We start from the raw sequence: 23,877 nt of genomic DNA on the forward strand, positions 1-23,877 counted from the left end.
ACAAACGTTGGCCGATTTCGCATCACTGCAACCCTTTCCTCACCTGGCACCACCCTTCCACAGAGGTTACCCAGGAATGAAATGAAACGCTCGGCCCAATTAGCGGTTTGTGTAACAGCAATCCATCAGAGGATATTGCTGTACACATTGTGATGTTGGCACCCCTCTGGCCCGGGACATCCACTGTGGCTCTTTTCCCAATCACATTCCTTCCTCGCTGCCAAATTTTGGCAAGGTTGAAACAAGCCTCATCACAAAGATGATTGTGTGGGGTGTTTGCCTGGCTTCAATCTCCATGACTCTCTAAAATAAATCCACAAGGCAACATAAGAGTTAGGCTATTACGGGAGTTTACATTATACCTAAAAACATGCCATTGTGTACCTCTGCCCTGTTTGGTTTTGTTCAAAACCAGTTGTGTATTTTATAGTCATCTTACCTGGACAAATTGTTTCCTGAGTTGCTTGACTCCATCAGAGTTCCTCTCAAAGGGGACAGTGTACAACTGCTTCATCCTGACTTGATGTTGTTTCAGGAATCTAGAAATAGTTGTTATGCTTACATTGTGAATATTTCCAAATGTAATGTTGTCTGCCAACAATCTCTGTGAGTTTTATGTCATTGTTTCTGATGACCATATCAACGATTGCAATTTCCTGCACAGCAGTGAAAATCATACCTCTCCCGCCTGTGGGAGGTGACCGTTGGGTCCTAAGCAGAAATACAAAAACAATTACACACAAGTGGGTTTGGAGGCTTTGCAGAATGCACATCTTACCTGTTGTTTTGCCAGACATTTCTCACAGATGCCACTGTTGAGCGTTGCAGATTTGGCTGCACTCTCAGACCAGCCTCCTTCATTGATAGACCATGATTTATTACATGATCAATTATAGTAGCCCTAATCTCATCTGGGACTACAGCTCTTGATCTTCTTCTCAGTCTTCTTCCACCACGCATGCGTACTCCTCTCCCTCTCCCAGCCACTCTTCTTCCTCTGTCAGCCACTTCTCTATCTCTGGCTGGGTCCATGTTTACATTACACTACAGCATTATTCCTAAGATGTCCCCTTTTGTATAGATGGTAATGAAATTGAAAGACTAACACCTAGGTAGGTGTTCAGCTACAATGGGAATCAGCTGTGGTTGGTCTAATTGTTTTGATAGTATTTCATTTTTTAGATTTGGAATATATTTCAATACGGTATTACTGTAGAAACGTAGTAAATTGCTGTCTTATTCAATTTTGTGTTATTTTAGGATTTTAACTTAAGTTTAACAGTTTTGAAAACAGTATGCAAACATATGCAAATTGTATTTCAGCCAAATTACTGCCACGCCACTTGTTCTATAACACTGTTCAGTGTATATGGGTAAGGTGACACTAGGCATTAGGATGTATAATAAACAGTGTATCAGCAGCATATATGATGATTGTGTGTGTGTGTGTGTGTGTGTGTGTGTGTGTGTGTGTGTGTGTGTGTGTGTGTGTGTGTGTGTGTGTGTGTGTGTGTGTGTGTGTGTGTGTGTGTGTGTGTGTGTGTGTGTGTTGGAGTGTGAGTGTGTAAAGTGTGCATAGATGGGCACACCATAAAGCGTGATTCCATTTCCAATACAATTAAGTTTTTCACCAGCAGACGGCGAGGTTGGGCCATGAGCGAGAACGAGAGAGAACAGCAGCGTCACAGATTTAAGGTCCTGGGTGAAATAACACGTCTACTGGAATGTGCTCTTTTTGCAAAGTTTATTTATTTAATTTTATGAAAAAGAGCCTGACTAATAAACATTTATTGAAATGGCTGTACTGCATTCCTCAGTACGGTTGAAAATATCAGATTTGAAGTCAATCTACCTTATACATCTATCTGATCCATTGTCTTCTTTTCGTTCAAAGGAGCTTGTCTGTTGTACAGTGGTACTCTACTATCATCGTAACCCGTATTCAAATGTAATTCTTTGACTTTTATTAATGAACCATTATAAATTCTTAGAAATGTTCATAAATGTTTAAAATGCTTTATTGATTATTATACATACTACATAACATGCTAATGAATTGTAATGCTTAAACACATTTATAAATCGTTTTCTAATGCTTGTTCATGAAAGTGTTACCTATGTACATAAGGTCTTAGTTTGTTTCAGGTCATAACTATACTGAACAAAAATATAAACGCAACATGTGAAGTGCTGGTCCCATGTTTCATGAGCTGAAATAAAATATCCCAGAAATGTTACATACGCAGCTTATTTCTCTCAAATTTGGTGCACTAATTTGTTTACATCCCTGTCAGTGAGCATTTCTCCTTTGCTAAAATAATCCAGCCACCTGACAGGTGTGGCATATCAAGAAGCTGAGTAAACAGCATGACCATTACACAGGTGCACCTCATGCTGGAAGCAATAAAAGTCCACTCTAAAATGTGCAGTTTTGTCACACAACACAATGCCACAGATGTCTGAAGTTTTGAGGGAGTGTGCAAATGGCATGCTGACTGAATGACTATCCACCATAACTGTTGCCAGATGTTCATTTCTCTACCATAAGCATCGTTTTAGAGAGTTTGGCAGTACGTCCAACTAGCCTCACATCCGCAGACCACGTGTAACTACGCCAGCCCAGGACCTCCACATCTGGCTTCTTTACCTGCGGGATTGTCTGAGACCAGCCACCGGGCCAGCTGGTGAAACTGAGGAATATTTCTGTCTGTAATAAAGCCCTGTTGTGGGCAAAAACTAATTCTGATTGGCTGGGCCTGGGCCTGGCTCCCCAGTGTGTGGTCCTGGCACCCAACTGGGTGGGCTTATGCTCTCCCAGGTCCACCCATGGCTGCGCCCCTGCCCAGTCATGTAAAATAAATATATTAGGGCCTAATGAATTTATTTCAATTGACTGATTTCCTTATATGATCTGTAACTCTGTAAAATTGTTGCATGTTGCGTTTATGTTTTTGTTCAGTTTACTTACTACTAAACATCACTAAAAATAATAAAAGTATAATCAAGAAAATATTATCAGTCCAAGTTGATATTAAAAGCATTTGGCAGGAATAAGAGAAATGTAATGTACTTTTTATTGTAAATAAACACCTCAAACAAAGTAGAAGAAACAAGCCACACAAAGAAGAGCAACATTTGGCAGAGGTAGTAGCACAATGCAGAAAGTCCTTTTAAGCCCTCAAAGTTTGCTTTGTGATTTCATAACATTGAATAAATAATACAGATGTTGCTATTTTTTAGCTTTGTGGAATGCTTTTTACAGCTTACAACCAAAGACAAGTCGTCTGAGGATAGAATATAATAATTATATAATATACTAATCAAAAAGTTAACACAATAAAAAGCATGGAAACAGGACGGTATTCAAGAAAATGTTCATAAATAGTACAAAAAGTCACAAAATGTAAAATATGAAGCCCAATGCAGTGCACAGTAGCCTACACACAGTAGTGGAAAAAAATACATTTTCAAGCGCCCAGGGTTAAAAACTATGTACATTTTGCACTTTCATTAATGCTACAATATCAGGCAGTGGTAGGCTGTTTCCTACCTTTTCATACTGTTATGTGGGAAAGTGATTTTGCTGAATCATGTTTATCTGCATTAACATACAGTACAGTAGTGCAGCTTAAATACAAATACCGTACTCTTATCACACCCACATAAAGCATTCTTCTGACTACTGAATATCTAACAAATACATTGTTTATGAGGTTTGTGGATGATATGGTGTGTCTCAGATGGCACCCTATTCCCTATACAGAGCATGACTTTTAAACAGAGCCCAGTGCACTAAATAGGGAATAGGGTGCCATTTGGGACACAAGCATAATATGCAGTAGTGAGCTTCCACAGTGGTTTTTTTATGTCTCTCTGATGGGGATCTGTTGTTTGCACACGTCCAGACGAGCGCAAGTCCATTGTTTGGTTTTATAACCATCTCTGCTGGTTGGTAGCCATGGCACCCAGGCCTCTGGCCCCGAAGTCTAATCCCGTCCGGTGTGGCGAAATTCCAGACATGGGCTGAATCATCCCAGTATTGCAGTCGTACTCCCAAATGTTGTCATAGTCCATTTGCTGGTCATCTGGCTCAGATGGTTCAAGGTACGAGTTGTGATCTGTGGGGGCAAGAGAAACGATTCCCAGGCTTTTAGTTTTATAGCAGTAGAAGAAGAAGAATAGAAGACCTCGCCCAGATTGGGAAACAGTTTTGGACCAGGTCCAATGTATATAACTCTCTCATGGTGTGTGTGAACTGCCTTATTCGGCTTAACATATAATCGTACTGTACTGTAAAACCAGTACTGTGGCATGCCTATACAACATCACCCACGTTTGTCCTCTGTTTTCCCCTGGGAATTGTGCAAAAACATACAGTTTGAAATTATCACCTGGAATGTCCTAATATCCAATTATATAGTGGGTTATATTTGGAGATAACCTCTTAAAACTCATCCTGTTTTTATATTAGATAAAAGGACCCATAGATATGAGCTAGAGAGAGTAGCCCTTGCCCAGTTGTGTGCTGTCAATCACAGCTAGTAGTAACCCAGTCTGGAACAGTGTTCTCTTACACTGGATTTCCCCCCCATGAGACACCTGCACACATGGCATTTAAAGCTGGCCTAAGCTCCATTTCATTGGCACATCTGTGCATTTCCTGCACTTTTCTCTCTGCAGAGATAGCCTGTCTGACTGCATGCTGACAGTGACAGACACACCCAGTCCAATAGTCTAACGTTCTATACTATACCGGCCTATACTGTATGTGTAAATATGCCCTGTTTTTCTTGGAAGTGGTAAAACTACAGTCCCCCTATGAATAGACTTCTGTGTCATTGAGGATTTTGAAGCAAATTGTTACCAACTAAGGGTGATTTTAGTGGGATTTAAGTGTGTGATTGACAATGTGACAATATCATAGAGAGGTGAGCATTCCTTTTTTTTGTCAGAAAGAAATGCTAAATACATAGTAAGCTAAAGGTAACCAACTTATTTGCTGTTTCAGTTTTAAAACATAGCATAACATAGTATAATTTTCTGGTCCTAACAGTACAAGGTGAAGAATGTTGTTCCATTGTGAGTGCAGTGTGCAAGTTTACATGAGCATGCTTGACATTCTTACCTGATGAGAAACCATATAGCATCTGGGTGGTGTTCATAGCAGGCATCACGGGGAAGACCCTCTGTTAAAAGATGAGGACACAAAGTTGCTTCACATGTACAAGAACAACAAATAGTACTTTAGAGAGGATTATTATAGAGTACAACAAATGGAGATTATACCCACAGTATTCCAAATAAATATGATTGATCCATAATGCATTAACTATGGCCGGAATTGAAACCTTACAGCGCTGTCAACAATGTGCCTTTTAAAGGCAATGTTCCTGTGTTTGTGGAGATTGCATTCAAGGTAAAGGCTGCAGATGTCGGCTTAATTCGAGAGCTTGGGAATACAAGGTTATATCTGCACAAAGATGATCCTGAGATAATTGGCTTTAAAGTTCCGAACCCTCATTGGTTTGAATGGTGTCAGCATTCTTTATCTTACATTCTTTTTATTTAACAACATGAATTGGGATATTTAGAGTACTACATACTGTAGGTAGATAACATTGTACAGAACAAGGCTATGTCAATAACTATAATTTTGACAAAAATGAAGATAAAACCTTATAGTCCCAAGCTCTCATTAGAAATTACCTTTGAATGTCAAGCGCTACAATGCTACAACACAGTATGGATTGAATCCCGGCCACATGCTTACCATACATACAACGTTAAATAAATATTGCATTTACAACTCCACACTGTAAGTCGCATTGGCCCGTATAAATAAAGTGTCTCAGAGTAGGAGGGATCTAGGATCATCATTCACGCTTTGTGAATGTGAGTCAATGAGTTTCAGTTTCTCACCTCCTCTTGCACTGCTTTGGGTGCAGGCAGCAGCCTCAGTCTGGAGACGGCCTTAGCTTTCTGGTCTGGCCCCTGAGGGCCCTCCATCTCCAGCCCCTGGCCCTGGGTGAGTACGAGACTCCTCCGGCAGCGCTTGCCTAGGGGAGGGGTGCGCAGCTGGAAGGAGGAGGGTAAGAGATGAGGGTCCTGCTGCTGCTGTGGTGGTCCTCTCACACACTGCTGTTGAGGGTCGGAGGAAGAGAGCATGAGAAAGCTATCAGGTCAAATTGGTAGTAGCAATAGAAGTAGAATGCAAGTAGTAAAGTACTTTGTGGTAAATGTTAAAAGGGCCACATAGATTTGATTGATTGAAAGGAATTGAATTGAACATGGAAAATGTTTTGAAATTAAATGTCCCAATTTACATTACTAGCATTTATTAACTGGATGAAGTATCTGTCCAATGACAGTCATGCATATAAATCCACTGAAGAGAAATGGATCTCAACCCTGCCAATGTGTCAATACTGAGACTAGAGTCTAGACACAAAACTTAAATTCCCGGGTGCGCTTGTGGTGTAAACTGAGACGTTTGAATCCAGTATCATGACCCACTTACCGCTGGCTGCTGCCTGAGCCGGCTCTCCTCCTCCTGGGCATAGATGTCGGGGGTGCAGGGCTCGTCATACAGGGGCGACAGGGGCTGCCGAGGGGCGCACATGTCCGAGTGCCGTTGGGGGGCAGAAAGCGACGCGTACTTCAGGGACGTCTGTGGAGTGCTCCAGCTGTTGGACTGATCACACAGGGATTTCCAGCGGTTATCATTATTATTCCGTCACTCACAGTCAGTCTTTGCTCTCAGCACAGTACATGAATGGCCATTCTCTTTACTAGCGCTCTCACGCTCAGGGACTAGCAGACGCTAATCATTTAAGCCACACTTAGTGCTGGGATTTAGGGTAGGGTTACCAAGCGGAGAGATGGGGCTAATCTCAGACATGATCTACAGAGGGGTCGGGGGAGTTGGAGGGTGTAGTCTACTAGCGTGACAACTGTCTGAGTTCGTGTGCAGTGTGTGACTCGTGGAGTGTATGCCGCTAGCCTGCTACACTGATCTGTCTTTAGTGTCTTTAGTGGGGCGGAGTAAAATAGGCTGCTCTCCCTGAGTGCTGTCTGATTTAGTTTAGGAACCCAATGATAGCCGAAGGTTACGGAAAGTTGTTTCCTGTCCAGCACTTATGGGGTAATATCTTCCCTAAGACATATCTACTGAATTAAGCTGGAGAGGTACTGTAACATATCGTTTTACACCGTTGGCAACTATCCTTCTGCTCCTTTAACTGACAGCCCTGTTGTTTTGTGGTAGACTGTTTCGGTTCTAGCACATATGATGAACAGCAAAGCATAGTCCCAGAGGGAATATTCCATAATCAAGTTAGCGACCAGGCTGAAGTTAGTACCTTGACGAGAGGGGCCATCTCCAGATACTGTTGGGTGCTGGCGCGGTCACAGTGCAGGCCTGAGTAGGGCATGTTGTACACCGGCCCCTCAGGGGTGAGGTAGGAGCAGCGCTGCGGGGAGGAGTAGCGCTGCGACAAAGGTCGGAGGTCGCGCTCAGGCCTGGTGTGGGATGACACGCTGTTGCTGCAGCTTCCCAGTCGAGCCATCTCGGTGGACGTGGGCCGACTGGAACTGTACTGTAAGGACACACAGACAGAGGGAAAAGGTCAAGTATGCTCAGTAACATCAAAACTAACAGGGGTGATGCGAATTAACACAAAAGGGTGGTGTCCCGGACCCAGACTAAGTCTCGTTCTGAACTAAAAAGCACCAAGATATTCTCCATTGAGCATGCTTTTTAGTCCAGGGCTTAATTTGGATCTGGGAAATCAGCCCAAAGAGTTCAAACAAATCTGTAATCTGGCGAACCTGTTATGACGCTATTGTTCCTATACCCGCCCTGAAAAGTAAAGTTGTATTCCTGCTTTGCTTGAATAGCACCCAAAGTCTAGCTGATGTTATTCGTTGCCAAAGTCTAAGCAAGGAAAGTTGAAGATTTCAAATCATCTTAATATGTACCGGGGAGGTGCAGTTCAGTAGCTACAAGTAGGCTACACACGACATGTTTTCTGGGCAGAGAGCTTTTCCCGCTATAAGCTAATTGGATGAGCGACCAGTCTGCAGGGTCCTTCGTTCTTTAGGGAGACCGATCAAGGTCTTGATCGCATACGGCACTTCTGTTGATTCTTGAGATCTTTCTGTTCTCAGGTAAACTGTTGATTGCTAAGGCAGCGAGTAAGTGCCCCTAATTTTTTTATGGTCAAATGTGTCTTTATGGTGAAAAAACAAATATGTTTTGATCTCGTTTTCGGGAGGCTTCAGGACTTCAGTGTTGGCTTGGGTTGTAACAGGAGAGGCATGGTCTAGACCTTGGTTAATAATTCACCTTTGGAAACGAAAAGTGCTCCTACTGCTCTGCCCAACTCCACCAAAACAAACAAGCTCTTTCATGATAGAGTCCTGTGGACATCAGATACATGCTTTATACCAGCTACGTAAATACCCCCACCACAGAGCAGAGCCTTACAACACCACATGCCGTAGTGTAAAAGTACATAAATTAACTTTACGTGGGCATACCAGTAGTACACACTCAAATTTAATCTAGTTTCTTAGTAGAAAACAGACCTCGGTCAAATACTTTTGAACACTGTTTTTGAGGTGTACTTCATTGAGCTTGGAGTTCGCAATTTCATGTTAATTTAATAGTTTTATTTTGCTAATTGTGGGCTGCTGTCTGTAATTGTTGCCTAATATCTCTCTAGGAGCTGATCCGTCGTCAGGATTGTGGAATAAGTCGAATGTTAAGGTAAGATTTGAATGGAGGAAGCTGATCCAAGATCAGCGCTTGCCTTTCTTTTGATCCTATCAGTATTGACACATGCTCCAATGATGCACTTGTGAACGCTCTCTTTACGTGGTGTTCTGGGAAGCACATGACAATTCTGGCCGTTATAGGAACAATGCATCGTTAAAACACTCGTAAGTTCCATCGCTATCAGGAAACCAGGCCCTGGACAACCTAAACCAATTGCAGCTTGAGTATCTGAATGTATTTGACCTATGTATTTGATCCAGGTCTGGTAGAAAGTGTTCAAATGCAGACTTACACACAGGGGTTCTGTGTACCCTGGGGACAGAGGGTTGTCCTCGTGTCTGGGGGGGAACTGGAGGTGGTGGGATCCAGACCCTGACCCCCGTCCACTGTGGGACTGGCCCAGCATCAGAGACTCACTCCGACCCTGGCTGTTCCGACCCTGGCTGTTCCGACCCTGGCTGTTCCGACTCTGGCTCTGGCTGTTCACACTCCACCTGTCAAACTCTGGAGCCTAGTTGGAATAATACAGCACGACGTGTTAACAAATGAAACCAATCAAACGTACAGTTGAACACAGGTAAAATTGAGGTGGAATATGGTTTGAGTTGCACATTAATGGATCATAAATAAGACAACGTGCTTGCACCAAACCAAAACAAGGTAACTTAGAATGGGTAAATTAATGCAAGATTCATAGCCTTGATATGGCAATAGCCTCCAATATAATGCTGTCCATAGGGGTTCCAATAGAATAGAATGAGGCTATAGTCAAATCAGGGCTACCAAACATATTGCTGCTCTCGGATCAGTTTTGCCTTTTAGATCATAATGAATATGAATAGGAGGAAACTGATCCTAAGATCCTAAGTGTCCTACTCTGAGACACTACATGGATAATTAAAGATAGAGTCCTTAGTTGCTCCATCCATTTTTGGACTCCAACTCTTATTGTTCTAATCTAGGATGGTCCTGAGCTAACGATGGGGGTTGGGGGGGGTGTCTCACCTCTCTTGGCGTGGGGGTGTAGATGATGTCATATACGGGGGGCGGGGGACTGAGCACGGGGACATCAGAGGCTTTGAAGTACTGGATCCAGTCGCAGAACTCACTCTTATCAAGACAGGACACCACGATAGGGTTTATCAGCTTGCCTGGGAAAGCAGAGCCAGTTAATGGATTCAGCCACTCATTGGAGTGTGCATGAGGCAATTTGCACTTAAGTGAACTTAATTTGCAATTTACATTTAAAAATTAGTGTAGCTCAGCGATCAAGTTACCTTCGATCATGAAGGTGTTGGGCTTGACGTCCTGGCAGGGTGTGGTCACAGTGATCATGTTGAGTGGAAGTTTCCCCTGCGATCACACACACACACACACACACACACACACACACACACACACACACACACTGTTACACACACTTCTGACACACAGACAGATCAGAGGGAGACGATAGCAAACATGACAAAGTATGTCCTTGAGTGTAATCAAGGTGTCATAGGCTATGAGTCACTCATACGAGCTAGAGGTGAGACTAGGTTCAGAGCTGTACATCTACTGTATGCTAAATATCTATACTGCAGCTAAGAGTAAGCCTGAGTACCAGTCTGTTTATGATTTCACTCCAACTCCTTGGCATGACAAGGATTTGACATGATGCCACAAACAGATCTGGGACCAGGCTAGCTAAGAGTCTATCCATGGTTCAGCGGGACGTTTTAAAATTACCTTGTAGAACAGGCCGTGGCACTCTTCTGATAGGATGATCAGAGTGGTGGGGTACATCACCAGTAGTCTGTCACTATGCTCCTATAGTGGACACAAAAGCAACAATCAACTCTCACTGCATTCAATAGCTAATTCAATGTTCAGTATCTTGCCATGGTGCGGATGTTTGTCTCTCAGGCTGATACAGAGAGACTCATCCATGCTTTCATTACAAGCAGTCTTGACTACTGTAATGCTCTCCTGTCTGGTCTACCCAAGAAAGCCATTGGTCAACTGCAAAACATACAGAATGCTGCAGCACGGGTACTGACCAAGACCAAACGGAGAGAACACACATTATACCGGTTTTAAGGTCTCTGCACTGACTGCCTGTGAGTTTTAGAAATAATTGTAAGATTCTTCTATTGGTTTTTAAATCAATCCACGATTGTGCACCCCAATACATGAGACATGCTTTAAGTTATGTACCCAGTAGGTCCCTCAGGTCCTCTGGCACTGGCCTTTTTAACTATTCCAAAGCCTAAGACCAAGAGGCATGGAGAGACAGCCTTTAGTTATTATGCCCCCAGCCTCTGGAATAGCCTGCCAGAGAACCTGAGGGGTGCCGAAACGGTGGACATACTTAAAAGAGATCTTACAATATAACTTTTTAGCTTTGCTTTTCCTTAGGGTGCTTTTTAGTAATTCCGTTTTTGTTATTCTTTAGTTTTTTTATCCTCTTATGTTTGTTGTGTAGTAAATATTTCAGTTTTTATTTTAATCGTTTTTTATTCGTTTTTTCCTGTGAAGCACATTGCTTTACATTCCATGTCTGAAATGTGCTGTGTAAATAAAGCTTGATTTGATTTGATTTAGATTGTATCTTGTGTTCAGTGTAAGATGAAGTGCTATGTCTTCGAGCTAATGTGTGTTCAGGTCAGAAGCAGTGTTGCTGTTACACAGTTCTACTGGGCTTTCTGTGTCAAATATTAAAGGCCCTTACAATGAAACAGTAGCTAAATGCAAGTGGGCTGTTATCTCCCCGACCGTGTGTGAGCGCGTGTGCTTGCATGTGTGCGTGCCTGACAGACAGCTGACGTTACAGCTGTGAGGTGAGTCAAGTTGTTGCTTTAGCCAAGCAACTGCCTTTCACACACCCAGTTTACGAGCCCTCAAACTCTTCTCCCGGAGACTTCAAGCAGCCTACTGCTATTTCCCACCAAACATTAATTTGCAGATTTACCCGCAGGCTACATGAGTAATGTTTTTTGATAGGATTAAGCCTAGTCAGCAATGGCCTTTATGTATTTCTTTGGCTGCTGTCCTGTTTGGCTAGCAGAGTAACATGTTTTGTAGGAGTCTCAGTAACTGTAGTAGACTCCTGTACTGCCCATACCCTTCTACAAGGTATGGGTCACAGCAGACAACACAGCCCACTCCTTATGCACTATGTAGTGTGTGTGTGTGTGTGTGTGTGTGTGTGTGTGTGTGTGTGTGTGTGTGTGTGTGTGTGTGTGTGTGTGTGTGTGTGTGTGTGTGTGTGTGTGTGTGTGTGTGTGTGTGTGTGTGTGTGTGTGTGTGTGTGTGTGTGTGTGTGTGTGTGTGTGTGTGTGTGTGGACGTGTTTTATTATACTTGTGGGGACCAGAAGTCTCCATAAAGAATAGTAAACGAACAAAAATTTTACTAGCCGTTAGTCCTCACAAGGTCAAATGCTATTTCTAGGGGGTTTAGGGTTAAGGTTAGAATTAGTGTTAGAATTGGGTTTAGGCTTAGGGGCTAGGGTTACGGTTAAGGTTAGGTTTTCAGGGTAAGGGTACGGGTTAGGGGTTAGGGGAAATAGGATTTTGAATGGGACTGAATTTGTGTCGCCACAAGGTTAGTTATACAAGACTGTGTGTGTGTGTGTGTGTGTGTGTGTGTGTGTGTGTGTGTGTGTGTGTGTGTGTGTGTGTGTGTGTGTGTGTGTGTGTGTGTGTGTGTGTGTGTGTGTGTGTGTGTGTGTGTGTGTGTGTGTACATTTTGTTAGTCCCCACAAGGTTAAATGCGATTTCTAGAGGGCTTAGGGTTACGGTTAGAATTAGTGTTAGAATTAGGTTTAGGGTTATGAGCTAGGGATAGTTTTAGGGTTAGGAGCTCGGGTTAAGGTTAGGTTTAGGTTAAGGTTAGGTTTTGGGGTTAAGGTTAGGGTTAGGGAAAATAGGGTTTTGAAGGGGACTGAATTGTGTGTCCCCATAATGTTAGTTATAGAATACTGTGTGTGAGACAGTGAGCTCTGCGGTAAATGCTATTGATTGATGATGTTATTTTTACTCATTCTCAGATCCCTGCTGTCAGTCTGATAATGGGTAGGAGTCATAACTGTCTACTGGACAACTCCACGAATCGTCTAGTTTCGCAAAACATCTTAGCAACAGTCAAGACCATGAATACACTATCTTATTCATCTATCTTAATATGTTTTCTTTTTTTATGCGCAAGTGGATTGTGCGCATTCAGGGTTCTTTGTTTTAGTGATATCTGAATATTAATGTCAAACTTCCAGAGAAGATGGACAAATGTTCACATTTTTTACTGACACGTCATGTTTTAGTGGCTATAATGTTTCAGTGGCAGGTTCTTACGTTTCAGTGACTGGTTGTAATGTTTCAGTAACATGACAGGTTATAACATTTCAGTGAGGTGGGTGTTGTACCTGGCATGGGAGGTGCTGAAGGTGGACTTTGGTCACATAGGTGATGGGCCCCAGACTCTCACGCTGAGAACCCTCCCACTCAAAGATGGGCTCTTTACTGATGGAGTTCCTCAGCTCCTCTCTCCCTTCCGTGCTCTCCTCTACTTTCTGCTAGAAACAGGTAGACATGTTTACATTAGCGAGGCATGGAAATAATCAACTTTACCCCACCAGTTATGAAGGATAAACATTAAACACATAGCAGAACTTCTCCACAGTATGAGCTATTACTGCCATAATTTTGGGGCTTTTCCTAATTTAATAGTGGCACAATCATACGTAAATAATATCGTATACAACTGTATAATGAAACAAATTGTTCCTACACCAGCTGTTACTATTGGAGGTGGTACAGAAGCAACATAGCATTCATTATTTTTTGCTTTTGTTTTCATTCTCAGAACATTGCATTGCTGAAACGTGCCCTTATACTTGTATTTCATCACCTATTTAATATATGTGATCAGCCTTTTCCACACACGTGGGTGTAGCCATACTATGACCCAGTGCAGATGTGAGTCTAGTGATGTGGTCGTGGTGCGGTCACAGTCAAGACCGCTCCCTGGGATCATGATGCCCTCAAGGAGAGACAGCCATGACTCAACACATCCTGTTGATGGATGACTTTTTAACATCAGGATCAACCCAGGGTGTAGCTCCTACGTTGGCCTACTTAACTGGTTTTCTTTCCTTCAATTCCATCTGACCTGCCATACAAATGAAACAGTATTATTTGATTACCTTAACCCTGGTGTAGGTCTCGAGAGGTGCAATGGGGGTGCCCCCGTTGATCTCGATGTGTTCTTTGAGCAGGCCAAACCACAGGTCCATCTCCTCCTGGTTGCAACAGTAGACAATGATGGGGTTCAGGCTGACACCTGCAGGGGTCAAAGATCATGGGGTCAGAGGTGTCAAAAGGGAAGTGGCTGGCCACCAATGCTTCCAACTGAAGCCCTACCCTATTTATTTACAAATAGAAAGCTCTACGTTATGCCAATGGCAGCTTGTCATCGCCGGTAAATCATGCTTTTGGGTTTCCCGCTATTTCAGAAAGAAACTATGTAAAAAAATATTTATAAATAAGTAGAGCTCCCTGTCATTACACATTCTGTCAAACTTCCACAAAATATCCCCTGTAGCGTCAAAACAGGTTCGGTTACGTGTGAAACCACTGACTTACAGTGCATTCGGAAAGTATTCAGACCCCTTGACTTTTTCCACATTTTGTTACGTTACAGCCTTATTCTAAAATGAATGAAATTGTAATATTTTCTCTCATAGATTTACACACAATACCCCATAATGTAAAGCAAATAAATGGTTTTCAGAATTTTTTGCAAATTTATAAAAATAATTTAACGGAAATATCACAGAACGATGGAGGCCACTGTGTTCTTGGGGACCTTCAATGCTGCAGAAATCTTTTGGTACCCTTCCCCAGATCTGTGCCTCGACATAATTCCTTCGACCTCATGTCTTGGTTTTTGCTCTGACATGCACTGTCAACTGTGGGACCTTATATAGACAGGTGTGTGCCTTTCCAAATCATGCCCAATCAATTGAATTTACCACAGGTGGACTCCCATCAAGTTGTAGAAACATCTCAAGTATGATCAATGGAAACAGGATGCACCTGAGCTCAATTTCGAGTCTCATAGCAAAGGGTCTGAATACTTATGTAAATAAGGTACTTCGGTTTTATTTTATACATTTACCAACATTTCTAAAAACCTATTTTCACTTTGTCGTTATGGGGTACATTGACGTGGGAAAAATGATTAAATTCATTTTAGAATAAGGCTGTAACGTAACATAATGTGGGAAATGTCAAGGGGTCTGAATACTTTCCGAATGCACTATACACGTAAACCATTACAGGAGAGCGTGTGTGACCTGCGCCAGTATTCATAAAGCATCTTAGATCATGACTGCTGATCTAGGATCAGTTCCCCCATGTCCATGTGATCTTATTCATTATGATCTAAAAGGTAAAACTGGTCCTAAATCACCACTTCTACTTTGAGATGCTTGACACATATGGCCCCTGCCCTCTTTAGCCTCCTAACAGCTCGCCTAGCGGAGACCTAAGCCCACCTTCCTCCGGACTGCCTTCCTTCCCAAGAGGAATGTAGCCTACAGATCCTGATGTTAAAAGAGCTGGAATCTCCCTTTATCAGCCCTACACATACCAAAGATAACAGGCGAGATAGCCTCTTTCATTCCATTCCCACGCCTTTGTCATTGTTAGCAGGGCAGGCCCCAGGCATAAGTGACATAAGCGATTGCTTAGGAACTGCTCTCAGCTTACTTTGGAGAGTTGGAATAGTAGAATACACAAAGTGCAAGTTCAAAATGTGGTTGTGCATTAGCTGTTTTTCTCTTGTTATGTCAGTTACTGACAATCACTCAATATCATTAACATGGCATTACTCATGGCAAAATCTTTAGAATATCGGGAAATTAGCTTTAAAACTGTACAAATTTCTCTCCACCCTATGGCAAAATGGGAATAATTGCAGGTATTGTGTTATAAAATTGCAACATTTTCTCTCCGCCCCATGGCAAAAAGTGTAGAACTGCAGGATATTTACTTTAAAACTTAAATATTTCTCTCAGCCGTCAAGAGGAGGCCACTAAAAGGTTTTTCCCCCTTCCACCAAATCTTGCCTTGGGCCCCCAAAAGGCTAGGGCTGGCCTTGATTGTCAGGAACGCTTGCCTTGCCAGCTGACTGTTCCCTAATCGGCAGCCTTGCTGCTCTTATTTGTAGATTTTCTTTCTATTCATTCCAGCTTTAATTTTTGCCCTTGAACATGACACTCCCTCGATTTAGGCATTTTTCCACGGGTCAAGTGAGGTCGGAGAAAGCCTGACAGAGGGTATGACAGGTTATTTCTGCAGTCTAGGCCTATTGTTCTGACCTGTCCACCTCATTAGTGGTCTGGCTGATGTTAATAAGTGAAATTAGCAAACTTATAGGAGTGCGAGAGTCCGGACTACGGGTAGCGCTGTTGACTCCGGACTTCTGAGCCCATTGTGTCCAGCTCCCACTTCCTTCCCTTCGCCACACTTTCCTGGCTGTGTTGCCCTCTCATCTGTCTCATCCCCCTCTCATTTCAAATGTATCTCTATCAGAATACAAAAAATATGAAAAAACAGACTTACTCAAGTTATGACTGTTGCGACATGACCCTAACTAAACCTTTGTAGGAACTTCCCGGGACTTTCTAGGGAGTGTACGTGTGCCTATCCATCATGCTAAGTCAACTCCTGTTGGGGCTTACAGTAAAGCTGATTCATCAGTGTAGCAATGAGGAAGATGTGAAAGATTTTCATTCCGCGATATCGCTGCTGAACACAATCTCTCACTTGACTCAGAGTTTCGTCATGCTAACTCTACATGTGTTTCCAGTCAAGTGCACTGCAGCCTCCCTCTAGGTAAATAAAGGCTCTCTCAGAACAGGGAAAACATCTGAAACACAATATTTAATTAAATCAGTTTGTTCCAAGAAGTATCTCTGAATGTGAAGTATGTTTGGCCATGCGTAACAAAGAAAACATTTTGGGAATTATAAAGAAATACAAATAAAGAGACTTCGAATTCTCCATGACTTGAGCTGACTTCATGTGTCTACAAAAAGTATCATATTAGTGTCATGTTGAATTCAGAGAAACAACGAAGATCCCATTATCAAACACACTTCAATCCCAAACCATTCCAATTCTAGCCCAGTTGCCAGGTATGTCTGTGCTTTAGCCAACTCCTTTGACCTTCATTGTCATGCCATAGAACAGACAATAGAGAAGCTGACTAAGGCATATCAGATATGGCAACCATGCTCAAATTAAGCTTACAACTATTTTTGGTCATCATTATCAAAGACACAGTGAAGTTGATAATGAAGTCCTTGAACATTTGGAGATCAGGGCAAAGCCTCTGATCTAGGATCAGTTTTGCCTTTAAGGTAGTAATTAATAAGATTACATGGACAGATCCTAGATCAGCACCTCTACTTTGAGATGTTTGTGGATACGGGCCCAGATCCCAAGAGTCCAAACTAGTAGGCGTTAATTAGGGTGCCCCTGGAATGTGCTATAGATTATATGTCTTCACAGGGCTGAGAGCGGGCCCTGGCCTTTCTTCCTCGACAGCTGAGAGAGTTCAGGGGCACCTGTTGTATAACAAGTGGGGCCTTCAAGAGAGGCTTGGCCCCCTGACCGAGAGCAGAGAGGGGCAACTCTAGTTAGTTTTGGTGGTTGAGGGGAGGTGAAAGGGGTCATGGCACTTTTGAATCACCGGAACGTCGGAACATAGGAAACGCCACCAGTTGAAAATAGCATGTGATGTTCGGCTTGGGATCGTGAAAGTGAATGTGGGCTCTGTCTGTCTTTGCTGAGAGAGAAACGAAACTTGAGAACCGTGCGCTTTACGTCATGTTTATGCACACGTCATCCATTGACAGCAATACAAGATTTCCGTGACAGTCGAGTTATGTGCTCGCATCTCAAGTAACTTTGAGACTGGTTGAAAGAAGACGGGCATTTAGACACTACAATATTGGTGTTTTTATGCAAATGTGAACCAACATTCCTATATTTTTGTCTCAATTGTTGAGAATAAAACCTTGTCTAGCACACCACTGAGTTACAGAGTAGCTTGAAGCTTGCCTGTGAATCATAAACAACTATAAACAGCCTACAAGACGATTCAATGACAACTCAACACAGACTGATTGGCTATAGTCAATAGAAAATATAAAACAGACAAGTGCAACATCTCAGCGCTCCATGCTGTCTCAGTTCTGAATACCACTAGCACATGAAGTTAATCGTTTTTTCCTTTCAAGTAAAAGGCCAACTCACCGTTGATCTGTAATGCAAATTCCTGGGGTTGGCTGTAGTTACAGTTTTGCTGCAGGTTGCAGATGGTGAGCTCTTTCAAAGGAAGAGTCCCCTGCACAGCACAAAACACAAGTCAAATCTTAGTCATTCAATCATTCCATTTCATCATACAGTATCATTGTCGGGACCATGGCAATATACTATATAGAAAGGATGGGGTACACTGTTTTTCAAGCGTACTGTACATCATAACTTCATTTTTGCCAAATTTGATATTTTTTTCCTTTCTCTGTAAACTTATGGAACATTAACATTTTCGAACCTATATGAATTGAAATCAGTCACTCCCCTTTATGTACTCTGAACATTTTATGACTCTAGGACCGAGAAAATGTTTACAAAATAGCTTCTGAAGTTTGGTGATTTTATGATCATAATTTGTTTCAGTTTTGGAGATTTTTTCATCCAATAGTGACGATATCGTAGTCCGGTCTTGTGTTTTCCTTTCGTAAAAGATTTCAATCTAATTACATTTCTAATTTCCGCAAATATCACTATTAGTTGGCTTGAAACTAAAGCCAGCCAGGTACATTTATGATTGTATCAGGCCTTACATTTGTCATCATTTACTCAATGACTAATATCCAATATCCAGCAGCTTCCCATCCTGTCACTGAGTCTGGTGCGAGTCTAGAGCTAACAAAACATAGACACTGTGCCACAGTGATTCATGACTGCTCATACTTTGTGAGACAGGTTTAGGAGACAGAATCATACTCACTATGTTTACCAACACATAAGCCGTTGGCAAGGAACGTATGTCTAGAGGCATAACAGAGATTGAAAACGATGTAGCCTTTACAATTTAGTCATTTAGCGGATGCTCTTATACAGAGGGACTTACAATCACTGCACGGAAACTACTGTGTCATAGTAAACATTTCCTCACCATTTCAGTGATTTGCGATCATCACTCATTCATTTACAACATTTTGACAGCAATATATCCATAAATAACATAATGGCAGCCTTTGAAAAACAGTTGGTTGGAAAGCCTCACCTGGTAGGTGAGTCCAGTGGTGTTGTTGGAGACAAAATGAAGGTGTGTCTGGAAAAGGTCCAGGTAGCAGTCATGCACATCCTGCAGAGAGAGAGAGGTCATAGCCGATATCGTCAAACCAATCTATGCAGGATTTAAGGTCTGGAACTTGAAGCGAGAACAGTATAACACCAGAATCCCATAATCTACTTTCAGCTTGTCTAATAACACCATCTGGAAAATCACGTTATGACTATATGTCTATTACGGTGGTCCTGAGGGGCAACATAGTCTTTGTTTCTACCCAGACCTCCGCACTCTTTTTCTCTGATGAGCAAAAGGAGTGGCGTCTTGACCCAGTGCAATTGATGTGTCCTAAATGGCACCCTATTCCTTATAAATTACACTACTTTTGACCAGAGCCTAACATCCTGTTGACAGGATGTTATCCTGTCAACAACATCCTGTGTTTCTAACGGGTTGGTCTTATTCTTAATGATCCAATAATGCTGTCAACGTTGATTGGACTGTCATTTTACACCTATAGGCAGTGGTGTGCTCGGACTTGGATTATAAGGACTTGTGTTATTATGGTTTGTCAAGATCGGTGTGGAAGAACTTGACTGGCCTGCACAGAGCCCTGACCTCAACCCCATCAAACACATTTGGGATGATATGGAACGCCGACTGCGAGCCAGGCCTAATCACCCAACATCAGTGCCCGGCCTCACTAATGCTCTTGTGGTTGAATAGAAGGAAGTCTCCGCAGCTATGTTCCAACATCTAGTGGAAAGCCTTCCCAGACGAGTGGAGGCTGTTATAGCAGCAAAGTGGGGACCAACTCCATATTAATGCCCATGATTTTGGATTGTTCAACGAGCAGGTGTTCACATACTTTTGGTCATGTAGTGTATATAAAGTGATATAAGTGTGTGTGTGTGTGTGTGTGTGTGTGTGTGTGTGTGTGTGTGTGTGTGTGTGTGTGTGTGTGTGTGCGTGCTCGCATGGCCTGGCCTCAGAGCCATACGAAACATACTTTACATATTTCTGAGCACCTCCAAGGGTATGATACCTACTAATGGTGTAGTTACTTCGGGCCTTATTGCTTAAACATAACCTACCGTAATGTAATATATCATACTAAATGGAGTGTCACTGATTTACGTACAGAATAATACGAATTGCCCTGAGACCAAGTTGGTGCGTGTGTGCATGTCTGTGTGTGTAGGTGTGTCTCACCTGGCAGTGGAGAAAACGGAAACGGACTTTAGAATGGTGGACCATTCTGCCGTAGTTCTTGACATTGATGCTGCTCTTCTTCCAGCCGTGGACCGGGTCGTAAGGGAACGGAGGGTCCCACTTAACGTTCTCGATCGTCTGCAGGTCTTTATGGGTCATTTCCTGCAACCGACAATCACGTCAATGAACATTAGACCACTGTACACAACAAAATAACGTAGCCCTTTCCTGTAGTCAAAAAACAAAAGTGCCCTCTTTGGCCCCATGGGTGGAATGTTATTAATATTTTTCATATTTACATCATTAATAAAGTGTTTTCTATGTCAAACAGTTTTGTAATATTTCAGTCTTCTGTGATGTATATAAAGTGTAATATTGGGATGCAAACTCAAAATGTAATACATTTTAACTCTACATCTGACATGGTCCAGGTGTCTCCTTATTCAAAAGCCCTTAACCATGTGTGTGAGGTTTGTACTTTTGTTTCAAAGTAGACTTGTTTAAGATGACCAAGAATCACTCTGTGTGACCTTGATTTAGCCCACTACAGTAAAAGGTTAAATAAGTTTGGTTGTTAAGACAAGACTAACATAGAGGTAATGTGTTTTCTTAAAGGGTTATTTGGTTGTCCCTGTAGGAGAACACTTTTCTGGTTCCAAAGGTACAGGGACAGAAGGGTAGCTCATTGTAGATAGATATATACTGTATACAGGTACGGACATAGTAAGTGTGTTGTCTGATATGGTGAGATGAGACAATATGACATGAAATATGTCTACGGTAGAGAGAGAGATGCATATTTTCAGCAGCCCTTACCTTCCTCGGGGTGACAGTGCAGAGGATATTGATGATGCTGTTGGACTTCTCCTGTCCTTCCTGGGGATAATTTTTACGGAACAAGCGGCTGCTGCTCGGGAGGAGAGGGAGGGAGGAGAGTGAGGGGAGGGAGGAGAGAAGCATGTGTTAGAACTTGCTCTCCCATGTTTACCATACAGGCATGTAGCCTAGCCTATCTGCTTGCTGTGCTACCAGTTGGGTTCCCAATGGCAGATAAAAACAATGAGTTCAAGACAAATGTGTTTCTTTCTGAAGAGTTCTCTTGTCTGGTTTTTGTTTTGAAAGTGTGTGGAGTGTAAAAGAACTGCTTGGTTTCGCATTGTAAATCTGGCCTTTTTTTCCTCTAAGTTCCCATTCCAATCCAACCTTTGCCCTTTTTTTTTCTTGACAGCTTAATGACGTCCGAACATGGTTTGCGTCTCATCGTATCATCTCAATTGACCAGGAACCCCCTTGTTTGTTCCGTTCAATATCACCAATTGAAATGAGCAGAACAATCGGGGCTTGTGTCTGAGATAGGCAGGGCATGAATAGATAAATCAGGCTTCAATGTCTTCCTTTGTCACGACTGACCCCTATCTGTTATCATTAGTGTCACGTCTTTATAACGAAGCTTTTCCGGTGCATTGATAACAGAGGGAGTCAACTTTTACAATCTCCCTCGAGTCTATCTCCCTGTGTCCAATCTGAATGTAGTTAGCATAACAACAAAGATATTGTTCGCGCTATGTGGGAATCAACTTCGGATCAGTATCTGATAACTGACTAACATGACTGGCAAGCATCAATCATCAAATAAAGAGATCACAATTTTGCAGGTTCCTGTTCTTTGAGTTCTGAACAGAACAATATGTTGTGTACACTGACTGTCTGACGCAGTCCAGAAATGTAAATTCGAAGAGGAATGCAGATAATCGATAGGTAGCTGCGAACCTAGCATTCTTTGTGTCACTGGATTGGCATTCACATTCACTCGCTTGGCTCTGTATGGAATACCTGAACTGAACCTGGCCTGTTTCCCTAACACACAGACAGCAGGACATAGAGGAAGTGAGAACACTGATGTTATTGTTCCAAGTTGAACAATCCATTCACCTGTGTGTGTGTGTGTGTGTGTGTGTGTGTGTGTGTGTGTGTGTGTGTGTGTGTGTGTGTGTGTGTGTGTGTGTGTGTGTGTGTGTGTGTGTGTGTGTGTGTGTGTGTATCTGTGTACACGTGCGTAGAGAGAGAGAGAGTGAGAGAGAGCCCACTCTGGAATGTTGATGTACTTGTAGAGTATATTGTTCCAAACAATGTCTTAAAATGAACAAAATCAAAAAGGGTAGTTTTGAGATATTCCTATTAAATAAATGAATGTGAAAATGTGTATTTCAGAATCTAGACATTCTCCATATTTTAGAGCACACTGCAAGGAGTATAATGACACCAATAAGTTGTGTGTATCATGTACGATTCCCAGATCATAAGGTCTTACAGGAGGCATGTATACAGTAGGTCTAAAAAGGGCCTAAAATGGACACACTGATCATGATGAAAAATAAATAATGGTTCGGGATACAAATGTAAAAAGCATGTCAAACATCCTTCCTCCCAATGAGGTTTCTATGTGAGAATTACCAGATCAATCTGAGATACCAAAAATATGTTCCGCTCCCGCAGGCGTGGAATCGCCCATAAGATAAATCCTTTCTCTGAGGGTCAGAAAGTCTTGATTTATTTATACTGATAGTTCATTAAAGTAGCATAGGAAAGTCTTGATTTATTTATACTGATAGCTCATTAAAGTAGCATAAGCTTACAGCACCGTTAATCAATACTTGAGCAGTCGTCCAACCCATACAAGATAATTCTTTCATGACCAGGATGTTGACACTTCATGTTCCGGCAGTGTTCCTATTCTATTCGAACCAGTCTATTCTATTCTAATGGGGCTTAGATCCTGATAAGAGAAAGCAACCATATTATCTGAGAACCGACACATCAGCTTAGATGCAAATAAGAGGCAAATGGTAACTGCAGTACACATACACTTTTAAACACAGTTGTAATTATGGTAAGTGTTCACACAGTCATAACAATATCACTGCTCATGTGCTCTCATGTACCTATGTGATCCTAACTCTGACCCCATAAACCTCACAACCTCCATTTAAACCATACAGCTCAAACGCTGTGAAATACCAGGATTCCCTCCAGCTGAAACAGCGAGTCTAAAATAACACACCACAACGAATGAGCCAGACATGTATGACATTTAGGCTCCGTCTTGAACAAACACCAGAAGTACAGTGAAAAGACAAAGTTGAGTGTTTTGTGAGGGATTTTGTGAGGGATTGTTATTCCATCCTTACCTGTTCCTGCGTATGAAACTCTTGCTGGAGAACCTGAAGTTGTGTTGAGGAACACATGACATGCTGCTCCCCATGTTGCTCTACTGTTGTTGGGGCGGTAACCTCCTCTGTAGACGTCCTGTATTTTATTCCCTGTGTGATGGTGAATGTGTAATCCAAATCGTGGTGTGCTCCTTGCTGAAGTCAGGCAGATACTGAGGGAGAAGTGGGCAGGGCGAGTGCTGTATAGACAGACTGGTGTGTGAGAAGGAGTGAGAGTGTGTGTGTGCAGGGGGAGGGGCTTTGAGTTGTGACAGGGTGTGTGTGTGTGTGTGTGTGTGTGTGTGTGTGTGTGTGTGTGTGTGTGTGTGTGTGT

General features: G+C 42.4%; 1 protein-coding gene across 2 annotated transcripts; it reads right to left on the reverse strand.

Moving 5' to 3' along the window:
• Positions 1 to 3,051: 3,051 nt before the first annotated feature.
• Positions 3,052 to 23,766, reverse strand: LOC106567372 (pleckstrin homology domain-containing family N member 1). Of its 2 annotated transcripts, none has more exons than XM_014136533.2 (16): positions 23,523 to 23,766; positions 21,151 to 21,241; positions 20,335 to 20,496; positions 19,117 to 19,197; positions 18,078 to 18,168; positions 13,958 to 14,094; positions 13,178 to 13,327; positions 10,505 to 10,585; positions 10,054 to 10,129; positions 9,782 to 9,927; positions 9,069 to 9,287; positions 7,359 to 7,595; positions 6,518 to 6,691; positions 5,920 to 6,138; positions 5,126 to 5,186; positions 3,052 to 4,118 (listed from the first exon to the last, which is right to left on the reverse strand). In XM_014136533.2, exons 1-16 carry the CDS (start codon positions 23,594 to 23,596, stop codon positions 3,931 to 3,933), a joined length of 2,187 nt encoding a protein of 728 aa, XP_013992008.1. In that variant the 5' UTR covers positions 23,597 to 23,766; the 3' UTR covers positions 3,052 to 3,930. The 2 variants fall into 2 exon arrangements, with proteins under 2 accessions (XP_013992008.1, XP_013992009.1); XM_014136534.2 differs by having other exon boundaries at positions 13,178 to 13,324; positions 23,523 to 23,741.
• Positions 23,767 to 23,877: the final 111 nt, after the last annotated feature.

The sequence above is a fragment of the Salmo salar genome, chromosome ssa13 (assembly GCF_905237065.1).
Source record: "Salmo salar chromosome ssa13, Ssal_v3.1, whole genome shotgun sequence".
Lineage (NCBI taxonomy): Eukaryota > Metazoa > Chordata > Actinopteri > Salmoniformes > Salmonidae > Salmo > Salmo salar.

Excerpts from the sequence above, each read along its gene's own strand:
- LOC106567372 (XM_014136533.2), bottom strand. The coding sequence starts at position 23,596 with ATGGGGAGCAGCATGTCATGTGTTCCTCAACACAACTTCAGGTTCTCC. Across the intron at positions 10,130-10,504 it reads GCCACGGCCTGTTCTACAAG|GGGAAACTTCCACTCAACAT; the intron begins GTAATTTTAAAA and ends GTGTGATCGCAG. Across the intron at positions 9,928-10,053 it reads CAACACCTTCATGATCGAAG|GCAAGCTGATAAACCCTATC; the intron begins GTAACTTGATCG and ends CTGCTTTCCCAG.